Source organism: Sus scrofa, chromosome 15 (genome assembly GCF_000003025.6).
Source record: "Sus scrofa isolate TJ Tabasco breed Duroc chromosome 15, Sscrofa11.1, whole genome shotgun sequence".
Lineage (NCBI taxonomy): Eukaryota > Metazoa > Chordata > Mammalia > Artiodactyla > Suidae > Sus > Sus scrofa.
The window spans coordinates 132812965-132831922 of NC_010457.5; the positions used below are offsets into that span (position 1 = coordinate 132812965).

Genomic DNA, 18958 nt, shown 5'->3' on the forward strand with positions numbered 1-18958 from the left:
ATCATTAATTTCCCAGATTATCTCCAACTGATTTGTCCAGATTGGAATCAAAACAAGTCGTGCACATTACATTGGGTTTTTGTGACTCCTAAATATCTGATAATAAGTTCCTCGTTAAGAGTCAATAGGCAAACGTTATCTGAAATACAGAGAAGGAATTGTGAGGACGGGATGCCAGTCGTCATATTTTGGTGGGGGTGGGAACACGCATGGGGAAGAAGTGAATGGAAAAAGACCAGAGGGAAATAAAAGAGAATGCCAGTAGTGGCTGCATTGGGGTAGTAAGACTGTGAATAATTTTTCCTACTTTTTTGTATTTTCTAATGTTCTTTGAAAACATGTATGACTTTCATATTTTTATAAATGCTTATTTTTGCAAAAGTTTAACTAAATAGAAGATAAAAGCCCATAGAAGAAAACTAACTTGTGTCAACAGAAAAGAACTTTGAATCTGAATTAAGCCTGCCAGAGTCAGACCCAAAAAATAAAAAGCTGCCTGATCTAATGAGTTTCTAAAATATGAGGGTCATAAAAGTAGCACTTAGAAAGAGGCAGACTCTGAAAACCCAACTGGTCTTTAGGGTTTCCGCTGGAGGCAGCATCTAGTGACCAAGCCTCTGGCACAAGGGGACTGGAGAGCAGGTGTGAAGAAGGCCCAGGGTCCAGGAGGGGACGCAGGGCCTCTAGCAAACCGAGCCAAAGAGGAAGTGTGAGCATTTGGACCTGGGGCAGTCATGGCCAAGACACTAACCACACTCCTTGTACTGTGGTCATTCAGACATCCTACCCAGAACGAGAGGCCACATGGAGCAGGGGTGGCCCTGGTCGGTTAGTCCTGAGATGTAGTGTCAGGTAAGTCTCTCTTACTCACAGTCAAGATGCTCAAAAGGAGGAGTTCCCTGGTGGTGCAGCAGGTTAAGGATCTGGTGTTGTCACTGCAGTGGTTCCAGCCTCCACCTTTGCCTTCCAGTCCCCTTTCCTTCAAGGTCCACCATTCTTCCAGTGCCTTTCAGTTGTCCTTCTTAGAAAGCAGAGACACCAGCTGGCTGGGTCTGCTAAAGTCCCCCCTTCAGAGTCCCCCTTACCTCTCTCTTCAGGCAGCGAAACACGCTCCGATTCCAACCTGAGTTTAAGCCCTGTGATCTTTCAATGGCCTCAGCATCCTCTGAGCCTCTCAGACTCTCTGTCTCTGGCCTGTATCGCATCCGCCACATGCTAGCAGTTTTACATGTTAAGCTCTGCTTTTGCAAAGTGGCGCTCATCAGTCCTCTCTCTGCTGTTACCACAGTCACTGTCCCCTCCCGGGTCCTTGCCATCCTTCCGCGGTATGTTTGGGAGAGACTGTTCACGGCCTCTTCATTCTAGTTCCCCAGTGGTGTTAGATGACTTTCTGGAAGCCGAATCTGGTCCTGTTACCCTATTACCCAGTAGTGTCCTCTCACAGCTGACAGCGGGTGATGATTAGCCACAAATGTCTCATCTCCAGAGCAGGACATGCAAAGACCTCCGCCAGCCCCTCCCCCACGGTGTGACCCTCTGCCACTCATCTTTCAGCACCCCAGCCTCTCCTGTCACCACCGAGGGGTTCGTTTGGCCTAATAGGCAATTGCTACACTCCTGAGACTTTGCCTGTGCTTTTCCCACTTCCTAGAATGTCCTTCCCTTCGTCCCTAGTGATACGAATCCTACCGATCCTCTGAGCTTCGGCTGAAATGCCACTTCTGTGAAGCTTTATCTGTCCTTCATTCATTCATTTAGTAAATATTCATTGAATATTTGCTCTGTTCAGAAACTACACAAGGTATTGAAAATACAGGAATTTAATATGCACCAAAATAGAAATAGTAGTTAATTCCTGATGGTGGATTTATAGTTTTTTTCCCTTCTCCTTTTTCCACCTGTGTTTTTTAAAGGTTTCTACAATGAATGCATATTACCATCATACTGAAAATAAGAATTATTTTGAGGGGTTTTGGGGTTTTTTTTGTTTTTGTGTTTTTTGTTTTTTGTTTTTTGTTTTTTTTTTGCTTTTTAGGGCTGCACCCATAGCATATGGCGTATGGGGGTTCCCAGGCTAGGGGTCTAACCCGAGCTACAGCTGCCAGCCTGCGCCACAGCCACAGTAACACAGGATCGAAGCCGTGTCTGTGACCTACACCATAGCTCACGGCAACACCGGATCCTTAACCCACTGAGCGAGGCCAGGAATCAAACCTGCAACCTCATGGTCGCTAGTCAGATTCATTTCCTCTGCGCCACAACAGGAGCTCATACTTTGAGATATTTTTCCCGTTTTTTTTTTTTTGATAAACAGGGGAGATATATTGCTGTATGTTTGTGAGCTGCGTGGGAAGGCAGATAGAAAAGGCGATGTGGAAGATGAGGAAGGAACGGACAGATTTTTGGAATCAAGTCACAAAGGAGGCAGTTCCCATTGCAGCTCAGCAGGTGACAAACCCAACTAGTATGCATGAGGATTCGAATTTGATCCCTGGCCTTGCTCAGTGGGTTAAGGATCTGGCACTGCTGTGGCTGTGGTGTAGGCCGGCAGCTGCAGCTCCGATTCGAGCCCTAGCCTGGGAACCTCCATATGCCAAGGTGCGGCCCTAGAAAAGACAAAAGAGAAAAAGAGGGCACAGAGGACGTGGGAAGTCAGGCCCCAAACCCCAGCTCGGAGATTAGCTCCCACTGGGAGGAGAGGACCAGCCTGGGGAGAGTGAAGCATGGTATCCCCACCGAAATCTGGGGAGGGGGCACCGTGGCCTGTCTGAGAAGATGCTCCGATGGGAGGATCCCCTCCCTCCCTGTCAGAACCCCGCTTCCCCTCCGCCCCTGCCACCGCCGCAGCACCTGTCGTCTGTACTTCACTGCCACTTGTGCACAGAGCTCATGTCCGACTGATCTTACCACCCTTGTAAGCAGAGCCCTCTCTTAATTTTTTAAATCGCCTCCGCCCCCTCCCCCACAGCCCAGGGCCACCTGCCCCAGAAGGCTCGAAAATGATTTCGTAAAGCAAATTGCACATCTGTCTTCACAGTTCTGTCTCTCGCCTGCTTTCCTAGAGCGGTGCCCCCCTTGGCGAGGCGTGTGTAGCCCAGCAGCCCCCTCAGCCCTCCTGAGCTGCATCCAGGGTGGAGGAGGCCTCACTCACACAGCTCACGCCAGGAAAGGGCACCTGCTTCCGCGGGCCGGGCCCTCCACGGGGCATCTCCCCCCACTGCCTTCCATGCCCACCCTGCCGCTGCCACGCCAGCTGCCCACCCGTGGACATGCCACGAACCTTGAAAAGTAAAACGGTGTGCTCCTCCCGGGCCATCACAGTATCTGCAGCAGAAACCCACAGACCGGGCTCCCGGGCGGGCTCGTGTGACTGGGGCTGCAGGTCACGGCGAGGAGACACGGCACTGGGTTTCGTGCTTCATCCCCAGGCACTGACTGCAGTGGCGATCTTGCCCAAGCGGCTCCAGCGAGAGACAGCAGCTTCAAAGGCTGATTCTGAAAATAATGGGAAAGTTCCCAGAATATTCATCGTTAGTTCTTAGCAGAGAGGAGCAGAATTGCTTTATTTCGGACCTGTAGAGACAGCCTGGGAGCAGAGGAAGGACTGCTGTGCGCTTTGGGTCCCTGTTTGCTAATGAAGGTCCCTGGCAACTAGAGGCTTACCTAAGGTTGCCTCAAGGTTACAGCAGACTAGATCCGGAGCACGGATTTTGCTGGGAATCCTTGGGATTAAAATAAAAATTCAAAATAAATTATTTTCAGGGAATAAAAAACAAGATAGTTCTCATTTATCAGACTATCTTGCAAAGAATTAAAAATGATTTTTAGGAGTTCCTGTCGTGGCACAGTGGAAACGAATCTGACTAGGAACCGTGAGGTTGCAGGTTCGATCCCTGGCCTCACTCAGTGGGTTAAGGATCCAGCACTGCCGTGAGCTGTGGTGTAGGTCGCAGACGCAGCTTAGATCCTGAGTTGCTGTGGCTCTGGCATAGGCCAGCAGCTGTGGCTCCAATTTGACCGTTAGCCTGGGAACCTCGATATGCCCTGAGTATGGCCCTAAAAAGGAAGAAGAAAAGGGGGGATTTAGTCAGCTTTTCTCCTGCAGTTTGATGTTATTTATCACAGATTTGACTTAAATGTAAGGACCTGGGCCCTGACGGTAATAAACGACATGCTTCTGTGTAGGGGGCTTTAGGAGGAGGATGGACCTCTCTTGTGGGAGATGACTCGGGTTGGTCTTGTGAAAAGGCTGGGGCTGAGTTAACCTCACTGGCGCTAGAAATCTGTGATCGTGTCTTTCCTGGGCCGGTCTGCAGGAAAGGGGACACCTCCCAAAGACGGCTCAGGCTGGGCCCGCGACCCGTCTCAGGAATGGAGTTCCTGTCTCCTAACCCCGTCTGGGCCTTCAGGCCCATCTGCCGTTCCCTAGGTTTGCAAGGCAGACCCTTGAGGACGTTTCCTTGTCTCCGTGCCCTCAGGCTTAGCAGTTAGCCGGCCACCTCCAGGCCGAGATGGTGGAGGGAGCACACTTTGCCACCTCAAAGCGTCCCTTTGCTTATTTCAAGCTGAAAACAGTCAAGACGCAGGAAGAAACTTTGACCTTCCATCTGACTGTCTAAAGAATGTGGACAGAGGACCTGTTTCTGGAAGGAAGGGAGCTGTTGCCATAGGTAACTAGTGTGACCTGGATATAGTAGACAGGGACCCTGGCAAAATCTGTTTGTTAAAATTCCACTCTGTGTCCCATTGTCTCTACCTGGCCCAGGAAACATTTGTTTTTCCATTCTTTTTTTTTTTTTTTTTAAAACACCGCACCCTTGGCACATGGATGCGCCCAGGCTAGGGGTTGAATTGGAGCTACAGCTGCTGGCCTACGTCACAGCCACGCCAGATGCTTAACCCACTGAGAAGGGCCAGGAATCGAACCCCCAGCCTCATGGATACTAGTCAGGCTCGTTACCACTGAGCCATGGGAACTCCTGTTTTTCCATGTTTAGGCGAATTTCCTTTCTCCCCTTCCAAGTCCTAAACCACTACCCCCAACATCCTCTTTTGTCTGTGGCTGAGGATGGTAGTTAAGGTGAAGTTTTCAGCCATATTAGTGAGCTACCCAGCTCTCCTGGGTCCCTCCCATGTGTACATGTTATTAAACTTTATTTGATTTTCTCCTGTTAATCTGTCTCATGACGATTTACTTGTTAGACTAGCCGGAAGAACCTAGAAGGGTGGGAGAAAATTTATTCCTTTCTAGGAAGACTAGGCTGATGATGGCAGGTGACCTGAAACAGTAGAAGAGAACACAGTTGATGCTACACAAATAAACCTTCCAGAAAATTCTAGCACATGAGTAAACTGCCTTACGAACTAAAATAGCTGGCAAACACATGGTCTTCTGTTGTCCATGCGCCCTCCTCAGCTCTCTTTGGTCACTGGTAGGCCTGTGACCCAAAAACCGGGTTTGCCTCTTGGTGGGTGTTGAGCCAAAAGACTCAACCAAGCCAAAGAGCAGGAGAAGGAAAGATTTATTACTTGCAGCAAGTAAGGAGAACACCAGGGATCTTTCCCAAAACAGTGTCTCCCTGAACAGCAAAATTGGGGTCGTTTGAAGCCAAGGGTTCATGCATACTCGTAAAGGGGCTTCAGCAAAGGAGAATTCAGCACAGAACTGGGGCCAAGGTTGACAGAGCCCAGGTTCTAGTTGATTGAAGTCACGAGGGTCAGAAAAGGGCAACGTCATTCCTTAGGTTCCAGTTCATCTGGTAGAGGAGCCCTCGAGGGGGGTTGAATTGTGCAGAGCAGCTCAAGAATGCGCTTAGGGTACTCACCTTTGAAACTGAACTTTGAGTCTTTTTTTTTTTTTTTGTGATTAGCAGTAATCTTTTTTTTTCTTTTTTTCTTTTTTTTTTATTTCCCACTGTACAGCAAGGGGGTCAGGTTATCCTTAGATGTATACATTGCAATTACATTTTTTTTTGAACTGGGAGTCTTTACAGCTGATATATTGTCTCTGATCTAATTAAGTTCGCTCCCTGGCCTGGTTTTTACCTTCTTTTGTTTGCTTAAAATCGGCTGCTGAGACCTCTTCTTCTGCAGGGGCAAGCATTGTGGCCAGGCTCGGGTGACAGAATGGCTCAGGCCCAAGATGGTTTCTCTTAGGTTAAGAAAGTTAGGTCTGGTTCTTTTCCTCCAGGGCCCCCCTACCCTATCTGCTTACGCAGTAACCCCACCACCGAGGTATTTCACTCTTCATTTTTGAGAGCTCCAGGGCCAAAGGTCATTCTTCTGTCCCGCCTTCCTCCTGAGAATGGGCCTTGTAGTCTCCCTAGTTAGAGGAGTGAAGCCCTTTTGCTGCTGAAGCTAGATATGTTTTAGGGCCCGAATAGTGTCTGGCCCTCGCTCGAGGCTCGAGGAGCCTTCTCCCAGCAGGTATAGGAGAGGCCCGGTTAACAGCGACTTCGCAACATCATTAGCAGAGACTTGAACCAAGAGCCCCCTGAACCAAACCCTTTTCGCCATATTTCCCCTAAACCGGGAAGGGAATCATTTAGAGAGATTTGATTTTTTTTTCTTTTACGTCATGGGAGTCACATTAGAAGATCCGTCAGGTATTAAAAAGCAGCTCTTAGTATAGCTTATAGCATAAGTGGCTGTTAAAATAACAAGGGCCAGGCAGTTCTGTGGGACTGCTTTTTTCATCATAGATACTTCTGAGTTCAGGAAACTGATAGCCTGGTTGCTGTCCTTCTAAGGCTCGCCGGGTAAATTCCATTAAGGCTTCTCTGTGCGTGATGACATCCCCTACTTTTGATTTAATGAAGGCATCCTTTTCCGTCTTGGTAAAGGCAGATGTGCAACACGTTCCGTAGGCCACTAAACAGGCCACTCAGGTCACTGTAGAGTTCAAGTTAAATCATGTAGCAGCCAGAATGGCTTCCCCGTACCTCACTCAGTGTGTGAAAATTCACTTTCTCCTTGCCCAGCAGGAGACCCCTGCTCACTGCTCACCAGCCCCACACACTCCGCCCCCGACACTGCCTGTGCCCCCTGCAGTCACCAGCGCCTTAGCCTCGCAGACAGGCCGCCCTGGGCTCTCCTAGGTGTCTTCAGGCTCCGCTCTTTCTGCCCAGTCCCCTCTCAGACACGTTCCACTTGGCACCTTCAACTTCTTTCACCACTGTGCCCTCCCCACCCGCGGAGTGTGGCCCCGTGTTCACAGCTATGAGAAGCGGCCGAAATCCACCACGCCCACCCCTGGCCACCCCAACAGCCTGGTTTTGTTCCAATCAGAAAAATGTTTCTTTCCTCCTGATCCGTTTTTTGTTTGTTTGTATTGAAATATTGGGTGTGTTTCTGGTGTACAGCAAAATGATTCAGTTATACAAATATATACACGTATATATACATATATATACTTTTTCATATTTTTCATCATTGGTTATTGCAAGATAGCGAATATAGCTCCCTGTGCTCTACAGCAGGACCTTGGCGTTTGTCCATTTTACATCCAGTAGTTTATACCGATTGATCCCAGACACCTGATTTATTCCCTCCCCCCCTTTGGTCACCTAGGTTTGTTTTCTATGTCTGTGAGTCTGTTTCTATTTTATAAATAAGTTTTTTGAACCAAACATTTGATACACAGAAGCCCAGAGCTGCTGCACAAGTGATTTTACATCTAATTACTTAAAATTACAAATTAACCCCATTAGCAGGTTTTTGAGCCAGAGATTCCTTAATGAGGAACGAGGCACTGCCATTTTTTAGAAGATAAATGTTGAAATACATTTGAATGGAAATGACTTTGTATCTATTAAATATAGAAAGTTGATAGTATTTTATCTTCTTTACTTCACTGTCTATCTCTGTCTATTTCGTAACCTTCAGCTGAAACATAAAAAAAAATAACACTAGATTTGGAGTCTTAAATCCTTAGAGGTAGCTCTGATCCTGCCTACCACTTAGGAGTTTGCATGACTCTTCTCAAATAGCCAACCTCTTTGCTTCCTGTCCGATGGGCTGAATAATGCAGTTCTCGCAGACGTGTTGGAGAGGTTTTAAAAGGCCGTGGGTGTGAGAGCTCTGCCACCGAGCAGGGCCAGGCGCTCTGCACTGCCACACGGTTTCCTGTCCTGCCTTGGCAGAGGAGGTCCCAGTGTCCACCTGGGACCGGGTTCTGGGGTGGACCGTGTTTGCTCCGTTCTAACCAGGTTTATTTTTCCGAGCCGGGTGTCTTTAGTCGGTGTTGGCACAGTATTTAATCTGACTTTCTAGACAAGCGTGTCCTAGGGTATATGCAGGAAACTCGCCGCCTGCAGAAAGGGCTTGACCCAAATCCTGTGATTAAACAAGGGAAGAGGAAGGGCAGGATTCTTCTTTGAAAGGTTCTGTTTATGAAGCTCCTCGTGGCTTTTTTACTGTTTCCATGAAAAACTCTTTGTCCTTTTGTCTTCTGCCACTGGCCCTGGTAATGGACGGGGCGTTGATGTGGACCCAGTTTCCAAATTGGAAATTAATGAGGTGTTGGGTCCGGAGAGGCCTTGCTCCCATACTGTAAGGCACGCTGCCCCTGGGAACCCACAGCTCCCCGCCGCCTGGCCCCACCTGGACGCTGCCTTCCTGCTGCCCGTCTCCGGGTAAGGCTGCCAAGGCCATCCTTGCTGCTCCCACTGTGTGCTTTCCTGGCCGAAGAAATTTTTTAGTCCATGTGTTAGGTATGATTCCCAGAATCCCTGATTTTTTTTTTTTTTTTTTGGTTGCCCCCGCAGCATGAGGACGTTCTGAGGCCGGGGATCGAACCGACGCCACAGCAGCAACCTGAGCCACTGCAGTGACAAACCAGATCCTTAACCCACTGAGCCCCAGGGAATTCCAATCACTAGATTGTTTTAAAGCCGAATAGGTCCTGCTGCCCAACCATCAATGGACCAGAAAGTTCTTGTCGGCTCTTCAGAGCGTCCACTTCATTCCTTTGTATGTTCACAAAGCAGGTTCATGGAGTTGTCGCTGCGGCACAGGGGCAAAGACTGCAGAGAACTGGGTCACCGCGGAAGCACAGATTCAGTCCCTGGCCCCGCGCAGTGGGTTAATAAGGACCTGGCATTGCCGGAACCATGGTATAGGTTGCAGCTGCAGCTCAGATTCAGTCCCTGACCCAGAACTTCCACATGCCGTGGGTGTAGCCATAAGAGAGAGAGAAGGTGCAGATTTTTCTGGAATGCAGGCATTAGGGGAGGGGAGGCTGAAGTAGGGTGAGAAAGCTGTGGGGAGCTTCTCATGAGTGATACAGTCTCAGATTTGGTGGCTTCCATGTGTGCTGTCACTGACCGGTAAGGAAATGAGCTAAAGGAGCAGAGGTGCCCCAGAGGGAAAAAAAAAGTAGCTCAAACTAACTGGGATAGTACAGCCAGGGTGTGCTGCTAGCTACTTTTGATAGGGAGTAGGAGACTTGTGATTTTGCCAAGTTACAGTTAATACATCTTAAGAACACCTCAGGATTAAAAGTGGCCCCAGAGGAATCCTGGTGGCCTAGCAGTTAAAGATCTGGCATTGTCACTGCTGTGGCACAGGTTTGATCCCTGGCCCAGGAACTCCCTCATGCCATGGGCGCAGCTCCAAAAAATAAAATAAAATTTTAAAAATCTTTAAATAAAAATAAAGTGGCCGCTGGTCAGGGCTCCACACTGTAAAAGAGGGTTCAGAGGGAGCAGCAAAGCTCTGTTGAGAGGCAGGATACACAGTTTGCAGGTGGCAGAGTATCTGGAACCTTGTGGAACTTACTGCAAAGTTTTGTCCTTAAATACATCAGGGGAGGTGTTCCTGGTATGGCTCAGTGAGTTAAGAACCCGACTAGTATCCATAAGGATGTGGGTTTGACCCCTGGCCTCGTTTAGTGGGTTAAGGATCCAGCGTTGCCATGAGCTGCAGTGTAGATCACAGACGTGGCTCAGATCCTGCGTTGCTGTGGCTGTGGTGTAGGCCGGCAGCTGTAGCTCCGATTGGACCCCTAGCCTGGGAACCTCCATATGCCATGGGTGTAGCCCTAAAAAGACCAAAAATATACTTCAGGGGAGAGGGCCTGGAGCTTTTTAAAGCAGTTCTTTAAAAAAAATGTTTTTAATTAAAAAAAATTGTAATAAAGCAGTTCTTGATCCACCAGTTTACAGAAAACGAACATCCAATCCGAGGGTGCCACGTCTCCCTGCCCTGTGTGTGGTGGTTACCGTGTGTAAGTGTGCAGGGCTTTCCTGCGCCTTCCAGGAAAGGGGACACAAACCCCAAGGGCCTGATGTTCTGTGACCCAGGTGCCCGAGAGGAGGGAAATTGAATGGAAAGGAGCGTTTCCCCAAAGCTAGAGACCGACTGTCAAACCAAACGTGGACGCACAGAAGGAGGATTGACTGACTGGGTTTGGAATGAAATGGAGAAAAGGAAACAAGCTAAATCTCCGGGGGAAAACTTTGTGACCACAAGAATGAATAGGTCACGGCCCCGTCATCCTAGAGGAGGCTGGAGCGAGGCCACCAGTGGGGAGTTTTCAGGAAATGTGGGTGTGATGGGAGGACAAGCGTGGGCTGAACTTGAAAGGGACTCTTCTGGAGACCTGCACGCACGCCTTGCCCCCGGGACTGTTGCACAAGCCCTAGAATTGGCTCTACAATTTCTCTTGCCTTCAGCACACCCACAGGCACCTCCTGAGAGCCAGATTCAGGACCCGCTTGCCACAGTAGAAGAGCCACAAGCACAATATTTGAGTCACTTGTATTTCGAGACAGGAGGAGTCTTGGAATAATCCAGAAAGTATAGTTTGAAGGTTTCTTGAAAATTGGGGAGTTCCCGTCATGGCGCAGTGGTTAACGAATCTGACTAGGAACCATGAGGGTTCGATCCCTGGCCTTGCTCAGTGGGTTAAGGATCCGGCGTTGCCGTGAGCTGTGGTGTAGGTTGCAGACGCGGCTCGGATCCCACATTGCTGTGGCTCTGGCATAGGCCGGCGGCTTATAGCTCCAATTGGACCCCTAGCCTGGGAACCTCCATATGCCGAAGGAGTGGCTCAAGAAAAAAGGCAAAAAGACAAAACAAAAAAAAAAAAAAAAAAAGAAAATTGGGAGTTCCCATCGTGGCTCAGTGATCAACAAATCCCACTAGGAACCATGAGGTTGCGGGTTCGATCCCTGGCCTTGCTCAGTGGGTTACGGATCCGGCATTGCCGTGAGCTGTGGTATGGGTTGCAGACGCGGCTCGGATCCCGAGTTGCTGTGGTTCTGGTGTAGTCCGGTGGCTACAGCTCCGATTTGACCCCTAACCTGGGAACCTCCATATGCCGCAGGAGCGGCCCAAGAAATGGCAAAAAGACCAAAAAAAAAAAAAAAAAAAAAAAAAGAAAGAAAGAAAGAAAATTGAAGTTGGCTATTATAGATCCAAGACTCTTCATCATAAGGCTCTTTGCACTGAAGCAAAGAGAAATGTGAGTGCCCGCTGCCTTTCTCTTCCTGTGCCTCATGGCTGCCAGTTCAAGAGATTGGTTCTTCCTTCAAGGGCAGGGGAGGGTATCAGAGGGGTCTGGCCACTCAGGAGAGAAACTGTGTCCCATAGGGCTTTGTGGTGTAGACAGTTCTGGGCTGGGATCCCCACTTTCCCCACTGGGAACACGTATGAGCCTTCAGATGGTCTTTTTTGGGAAGCTCTGTCTCTGAGGTTGGGACCAGAATGGTTTAGTTGATGAAAAGGAAGGGGCGGGATGATGAGGGAATGATGGAGGGATGATGGCTGGATGATGGTGGGACAACGATGGCGGGATGATGGCGGGATAACGATGGCGGGATGATGGCAGGATGATGATGGCAGGTCCTAGCTGAAGGGTTCTGCTGCTGACCGGTGCTCCCTCCCTTCTCCCAAGCCCCCTCTGCCACTCAGCACATCTGGCTTTCCCGCGCTCATAAATCACATTGGCCTAAGCGTTTATCTCTGAGTTTCTCTACTCTCTGCATGACCTTGAACCCCACCCAGCACCCCTCATTCTTTGCCTTATGCTGTTCCAGAGATTGGGGCTATCGCACATGAGCCTTCTCACCTTCGCTCTTCTTGCCCTCGAGATGGCCTCGCCCTCACCTCCCCTTTCCTCCCCGCCTTTTCTCCAGGCCTGTCTTCCTCTCTCCTGGATGGGTCCTGCTCCCTTTGCTCTCTTGAGTCTTGTCTTCCTTTTCTTCTGGCTTCTTCCCCTTGCCCTGCAGACAGGGCACAGCCCTCTGTCCTGCGTGCTCAGCACCCTCCTATCCTGCCATCCTTCGGGGAGCGGTCATCCGCACTCACTGCATTGCCCGCACTGCTGGTCATGTGCCTGTCCTTAACCCAAGCTGCCCAAACTTTTCCCATCAGCCACACGCAGGTGTTGCTGTTTGAGTGGCACATGGGCTATGTGCGCCAGGCTAATGGAAGGCAGAGCTCTGGTTGCCCTGGGGGTGAGAGAACACACTGTGGCAGCGTCTCTGAAATCCAGTCCCAGCATGTGCCTGAAATCTTTGCAGATGGACTCTGCTTCCTGCCCTGCCCCATACTTTTCCCCTAAAATAGCCTTCCTAAAGATCACCAGTAAGCAAATGCTAAATGCAAAGATTTTTCTTTGTTTTCATCTTCCTCGACACCCAATTGGAATTTGACATACACTGGTGGTTAAGAGCTCGGACCCTAGGGCGGGCCGGGCCGTGTTCAGTTCCTGGCTTTATGGTTCTCTGGTGGATGACCTTGGGTGGCTCATGTAATGTGGCTGTGCCATGGTTGCTCCATTTGCAGAATACCAGTAGGGTTGCTGTGTGAGTCAAATACTAGCCACGTGGAACGCGAGCAGTGCCTTTCCCACGGGAAGTGCCATCTTCCTTCTGCTTTTCACAGCATTGGACACTCCTGGTCTTTCTCCTTTCTTGGAACGCTCATGTTTTTGGCTGTTTCCTTTCCGCAGCTTCTCTCTTTGCCCCCAAATGAAGGCAGAGGATGCAGCCTCGACTGTCCTACTGAGCCTTTCTTTCTTGGACCGTCTATTGATGATGCCAGATCCCCACCTCCAGACCAGGCCACACCCCGATCGCCTGCTACATATCCCCTCTGCGTCTCCTCCCTGCACCTCAGACTCAGGAGTCTCCAATACATTTTAATGTTTGTTTCAAACGTAATACATGCTTATTAGAGAAAATGCAAATCGAAAGCATAAAACGCAAACCAGTAGCAATCCCACCACTCAGCAAGCACTGCCCCTAAACTCGCATCTGTCTGCTTTGAGCCCAGTGGATCTCAACCTGGGCTGAGTTTCCCCCAGGGGACATTTAGCAATGTCTGGGGACATTTTTGGTTGTCGATTCAGGGTTTGGAGGAGGTGCTGCAAGCATCTAGCTCTGGATACCACTAAAGGTTTTTCCAGGCAGGGGACAGCCCCCACCAGAGAGAACTGTCAACCCCATCGTGCCAAGGTTGAGAAACCCTGTTTTGGACCCTTGTGTCCGCATAAATGGAACAAGTTGGAGTTGATTTTCTCTTTCTACCTCGTCCTCCTTTGCACGTGTGTTCTGCTTCTGTCAGGGGCCCCACTGTCTCCTTCCTCCCCATCTGGTCCTTTCAGATTCCCCATCTGTCCCCCCTTGGGCATCTGTCCCTTCTCTCTTCCAGTGTGACGTTGATGACCCCTCACCCCAAATGATGAGAAAGCCTCCAACAGGCCCTTCACCCCAAGCCTCCTGCTTGGCCTCGCCTGTGCCTTTCGCGTGCTTAGAGACCCATGGTTGAAGGGCCCACGCCCGGGGCTCCCCAAGGGTAGCTGCTCCCTGTCTGGTGGGTCTCTGTGCCCAGCCAGAACCAAGCAGCATCTGAGCGCAAAGTCAGTCTCAGGAGAGTGTGTCCCGATGAACGGTTGCACGAAAGAAAATGCTGAAAACAACTCTCCTCGCCGTCTGCCCATCTTTGCAGATCCTCAGCGAATGGTTTGGCCGGACCGTCATCCGCTCCTGCACCAAACTGAGCTATGAACATGCACAGAGCATGATCGAAAGCCCGACTAGGAAAATCCCCGAGAAGGAGCTGCCCCCCATCTCCCCGGAGCACAGCGGCGAGGAGGTGCACCGCGCCGTCTTGACCCTCCACGGCATCGCCAAGGAGCTGCGCAAACAGCGGTTCGCGGACGGCGCCCTGCGTTTGGATCAGGTCAGTCACTGCTCCTTCTCAACACAACCCTTTCAACTTGGAGAGATCCCAGAAGCCTTGTTTAAATCTTTCCAAGTGAACGTTTGCGTTCCAGCCTACTTTTTGTGATAAACTGGCACAAATGCTCTTCAGCAGGCGTTGCAAATAGTTGCTGCCCGGGGCCTGCGAGTGAGTTGGAGGCTGCTGGGACGCGGGGATCATCTGCCCTGCCCGCGCTTGGGGCGCCCGGGTGTCTGGTGGGGCTTTGATGCTCCTCCTTCCCCCGCCTGGGCACAGGCAGCCGGAGCGCACCTGTCTGCTCAGGAAGGCCCCTGCAGGAGTGTCCGTTGTGGCTCCATGGGTTAAGGATCCGGCGTTGTCACTGTTGTGGCTCTGGTTACTGCTCTGGCGTGGGTTCGACTTCTGACCCCAGAACTTCCTTCCGCATGTTGTGGGCCGGGCCCAAAAGAAAGATTGTCACTGGGGAGACAGGCAGAGTGGCTGCTGAGAAGATGGCAGAGCCGGGGCGGGTGGGGGACAAAAAGCGTGGGCGCTGATGGAGCATCTCCTCTGCTTCCTCTGGTGAGGGCATTTGCGGGGCTGCGAACACACTGTTCTCACACCGGTGGCTGCCAGGTTGTCACATTCAAGGATGCGTGTCAGTTCTTGCTTCCTAGACGTCCATCCCGCATTCGGCCCTTTGAGGCTCACCTGGTTCTCTGCTCCTCCTCATACATCTCCAGTGAGGTCCTGCTGGCCCCTTCGAGCAGAGGTGGAGGCTGGAATTTCCTGGAGTCTCCCCCGCTCTCTTCCCCCTCTATCCATACTCCCTCCCTGAATGAGTTCCTCTCTTCTTGCAACTTTAACTACCCATTAGACGATGCCACCCAAATCCGTCTCTCTAGCCCTGCCCTTCTTCCCAGGCCCTAGACAAGCCTCTCCACATGCCTCCCCAAACTCCTCACCTGCTGCCCCACGGTCACCTTCAGCCAGTGCTCGCCGTTCCCTCTGCACGACAGAGACCAGGGCCTGTGACATGCCGCGAGGGCTCTGCCTCTTTCCACCTCGGCTCCCATGGGGGGGCAGTGCCTCAAGGGCCAGCCCCCTTTATTCCCATCCTGGCTCTGCCAGTTGTACAGGGGTGCACTTTTACCTTTTAATATTAGGTAACCTGGTGAAATACGAGCATTAAAAAAAGCTATCGTTTCCATGAAAACTAAGTTAAACTGTTTGGAAGCATTTGATGAAAATCAACCTTCGAAAATTCTGCTGTTTGGGTATAAAAACTATAGAAGAGTTGGGGGAAGTCATAAAATTCAGGTGGAATTCTGTACTCAGATTGCTTTACAGACGTCTGGGTTCTCATTCTCTTCTAAAGAAACAAAAGCCATAAATTATAGACAGTGAATTATGAGTAGTTGATTCAGAACAATGTAGAAATCCAATTAGCATACTCTTTTTTTTTTTTTTAAAGATTTACATTTTTTTTAAAAGTGACTGTATGTGTGTTTAGGGAGTTCCTGTCTGGTGCTGTGGTTGACGAATCTGACTAGGAACCATGAGGTTGCGGGTTTGATCCCTGGCCTTGCTCAGTGGGTTAAGGATTCGGCGTTGCCGTGAGCTATGGTGTAGGTTGCAGACTCGGCTCAGATCCTGCGTTGCTGTGGCTGTGGTATAGACTGGTGGCTGCGGCTCCAATTTGACCCCTAGCCTGGGAACCTCCATGTGCTGCGGGTGCGACCCTAAAAAGACACACACACACAAAAGTGACTATGTATGTTTATATAAATGATGTTAGACAAGCATCCAGTTCTGTATCTCTCCTGTGTGGGTCCGCTCTCCATCCAGCTTCTGGAGACACTAGCCCACCACCGCTCTGAGCACATCAAGTGAGTGTGTTATACCGTGTTAGAGCCCTCTCCCCATCAGATTGTTACAAGTTCGACCGAGTTAAATATGTTAAATACTCTAAAAACTATAAAAGACCCTCAGTGATCTCCCCTCACCGTAGGAGGGCTGCGGGAGGGTGACGAATGATGGCGCTCTCAGATGGATGTCCATCTGTCAGTGTGTCCTAGAATCTTATTGCTGAAGGTATCTTGAGATAGCTGTATCTCATCAGCCCTCCGGATTTATTCAGGAAGCTGAATCTCTCAAAGGTTAAATGAGTGGCTTGTATGCAAGAAATCCCAATAGCCAACTCTTGGTTCACTTTGCCTTCATTTACTCCATGCTGACTTGAGAGAGAAAAGTTTTCCTTCAAAGTGAGGAAAAAAAAAAAAAAACCCTCAAGTCCTAATTAGGTTCCAGTTAATTAAGATTTGAAAATAATGGAATTGCCTCCTTGGCGTTGATTCCTGGTTCCCCAGAAAACAAGCATGTGGACCACAGCTCTAGAGGAAAGAGCACATCAGTGTCTGGCCGCAAGGGACACAGGCAAGGTCCTTTAGCAGTCAGCTCAACGGCCCCCTTCAGAAGTCACCACGTTTGTTCTCCGTGCCTGCAGCCTGCGTGCATCCGCACAAAAATCCACTTTTCCTCAGTGCTTTGGGCATCGCCTGCTGTTTGGTTGCTGTCTGATGGTTTCTTTGCCCCAGTTTACTGATTTCACTGGTGGCAGTCCTAAAAAGTATGTCCTTCTGCACTAGCCTCCATTGGAGAGGTTCTACGAGAGCCCTCCGAGGGAGGGGACAAGGTCCGCGCCCCGCTCTGAGCCCTCGAGTGCAGAGTAACCTGCTCACCCAGCAGCTCTGCCTTTCCAAGAAGTCCGCCTCCCAGGATGCTCTCCAGACTGGATCAGGTGGAGGACACTGGGTGCCTGCTTGTTGAGTCAAGGTCAGGCGGCCAGAGGTCACAGTAACCGCAGAAGCACAGAGCAGCCTGCTCACTGGGTGAGCGCAGGCTCCAGCTTAGGCAGAGCTGCCGGGCCCACGCCTGCGAAGGGGCACCCTCAGGCCTCACGCCACCTGGGCTGGCGCCAGTGCCCTGGGACCACCTGCCTGCAGTCCTGTGTGCTTCCCCGGTGGGTGATCGAATACGAGCAAGTCCTGTGTGTGCCGTGGCGTGAAGCAGGCTAACCGGGAAGCACTGCCTCCGAGGTCGGATTGCCTGCTGCAGATGCCTGGGAGAAACCCTAGAGCGAGAACCTAGTTCTGGGCGGTTCCAGCTCAGTGAAATGACGCTCCTGTTCTGCTGCGCCAGAAGTAAATGCAGGTGACGCGCGCGTTCTCTGAGCCTTTGGGTTGGATGAGTTGCCTAAAATCCCGTTTTCTGCTGCCATGTTAAATCTAGAATGTAATTCAGATGTTTGTGCTGGTATATTTATAACACACGCCACTCCTATTTCTTAAAAGGAGATTTTCATAAAGTAAAGGGGCCCCCGACTTTTGTGTGTGTAGTAAAAGTAATCGTACTGGCTTAGAGTCACACGCAAATCTCGAACTTTGGGAAGGAGACTGAGACGCCCCCAGTCCTGCTCCGGTTCTTGCTCGGTGACTCTGGCCTGCCTGACAGCTTCCTGGCACTTCTGTTTGTACAGACCTGGCAGCCTGCCCCCTCCTGGGAGTGGAGATGACAGTGACACTGCCTGACTCTGACGTGACAGGGTGACAAGGCCTGCCCTTCTTTGGAGTTCTCTGCCCTAGCCGCTGCCTTCCTAAAGGATGATAAGGGAGGCTAGCAGGGTGCTAAATAGAACCCCCAAACCAAAACATCTTAGGGGATATTGACCATTTTCAGAAAACTCCACCTGGAGCTCTCTGGCACTTTCTCTGCAGCCCGACCTTCCTCCGTCAGGTGATGGTGCCTAGAGGCCACTGGAGAAATGGGCATGACTGCAGGAAGCTGTGCCACTTCTGGGGTCCCTGGCAGGTGGTCAGGGGATGCGAATGGCTCCTACTGAGCTGCTGACTTTCTGAATTTAGAGGAAGTTGTCGTGGAGAAAATGTGATGGCTCCATTTTCTTAGGCCAAGTCCTCCACACCAAGGAGCCTTTGCTGAAGTCTCAGCTGCATTTCGTATGAATCCCACCTGGCACAGTCTGGAAGCCCAAACTTCAGACAGTTTCTTTGAGGGGACTCGACTGTAAAGATAAACATAGTGGTGGAAGCAATTTTCAGATACCTTGGGACACAAGCTGGTGGGGAACGCTCACATGGGTGACCTTGGCCCAGCCCAGCCTTTAAGGCAGGGGTCAGCCGACTTTCTGAAAAGAGCCAGTGATGGGCCATCTGACCTCTCTCAACTGCTCAGCCCTGCTGTTGCCATGTGAAAGCAGCCAGGGGCAGACAGATGCTGTGTGGCTGTGTTCTAATAAGACTTGAAGGACACTGAAATTGGAATGTCGTGTCATAAAAGAGCCTTCTTCTTTGGATTATTTTTGAATCATTAAAAAATGTGAAAACCGTTCCTAGCTGGTGGGCTGTCCAAAAAGCAGGTGGTAGGCCAAATTTGACGTGCCGTCCTCGTGTGCTGACCCCCGCTTGAAGGAAATCCACTCTCTTCCCCAGGCAGCCTCAGCAGCCTGCGCCCCGACACTGGGGAGTCGGCCTGGGTAATAGGGGACAGTCGTGCTCCGTTACCTCTCGGGATGGTTTCGTGCCATTAAGTAAATTATTCCTTTGATGAGTGCCACGCTTAGCAGGTCCAGTCGGAGGCTAGAAGTAAAGGAATGCATCCGTTTAGCACCAGTTCCCTTACCGTATTTACGGTCAGGTAGCTTTCATTAGCCTGAAGCAGAAAGAGCAGTGGTTCTTCATTTCCTACCTCTGCAGGCTCTGCAGCCTCTTCACAG

The 18958-nt window shown here is 50.4% G+C and overlaps 1 protein-coding gene across 6 annotated transcripts in view; it reads left to right on the plus strand.

The window, feature by feature from the left end:
- DIS3L2 (DIS3 like 3'-5' exoribonuclease 2) overlaps positions 1 to 18958 on the plus strand; it is a 362160-nt gene that overhangs the window by 272181 nt on the left and 71021 nt on the right. For all 6 annotated transcript variants that reach the window (XM_021074517.1, XM_021074521.1, XM_021074518.1 and 3 more), the window contains 1 exon segment: positions 13954 to 14187. In XM_021074517.1, the coding sequence (XP_020930176.1) occupies positions 13954 to 14187 (234 nt within the window).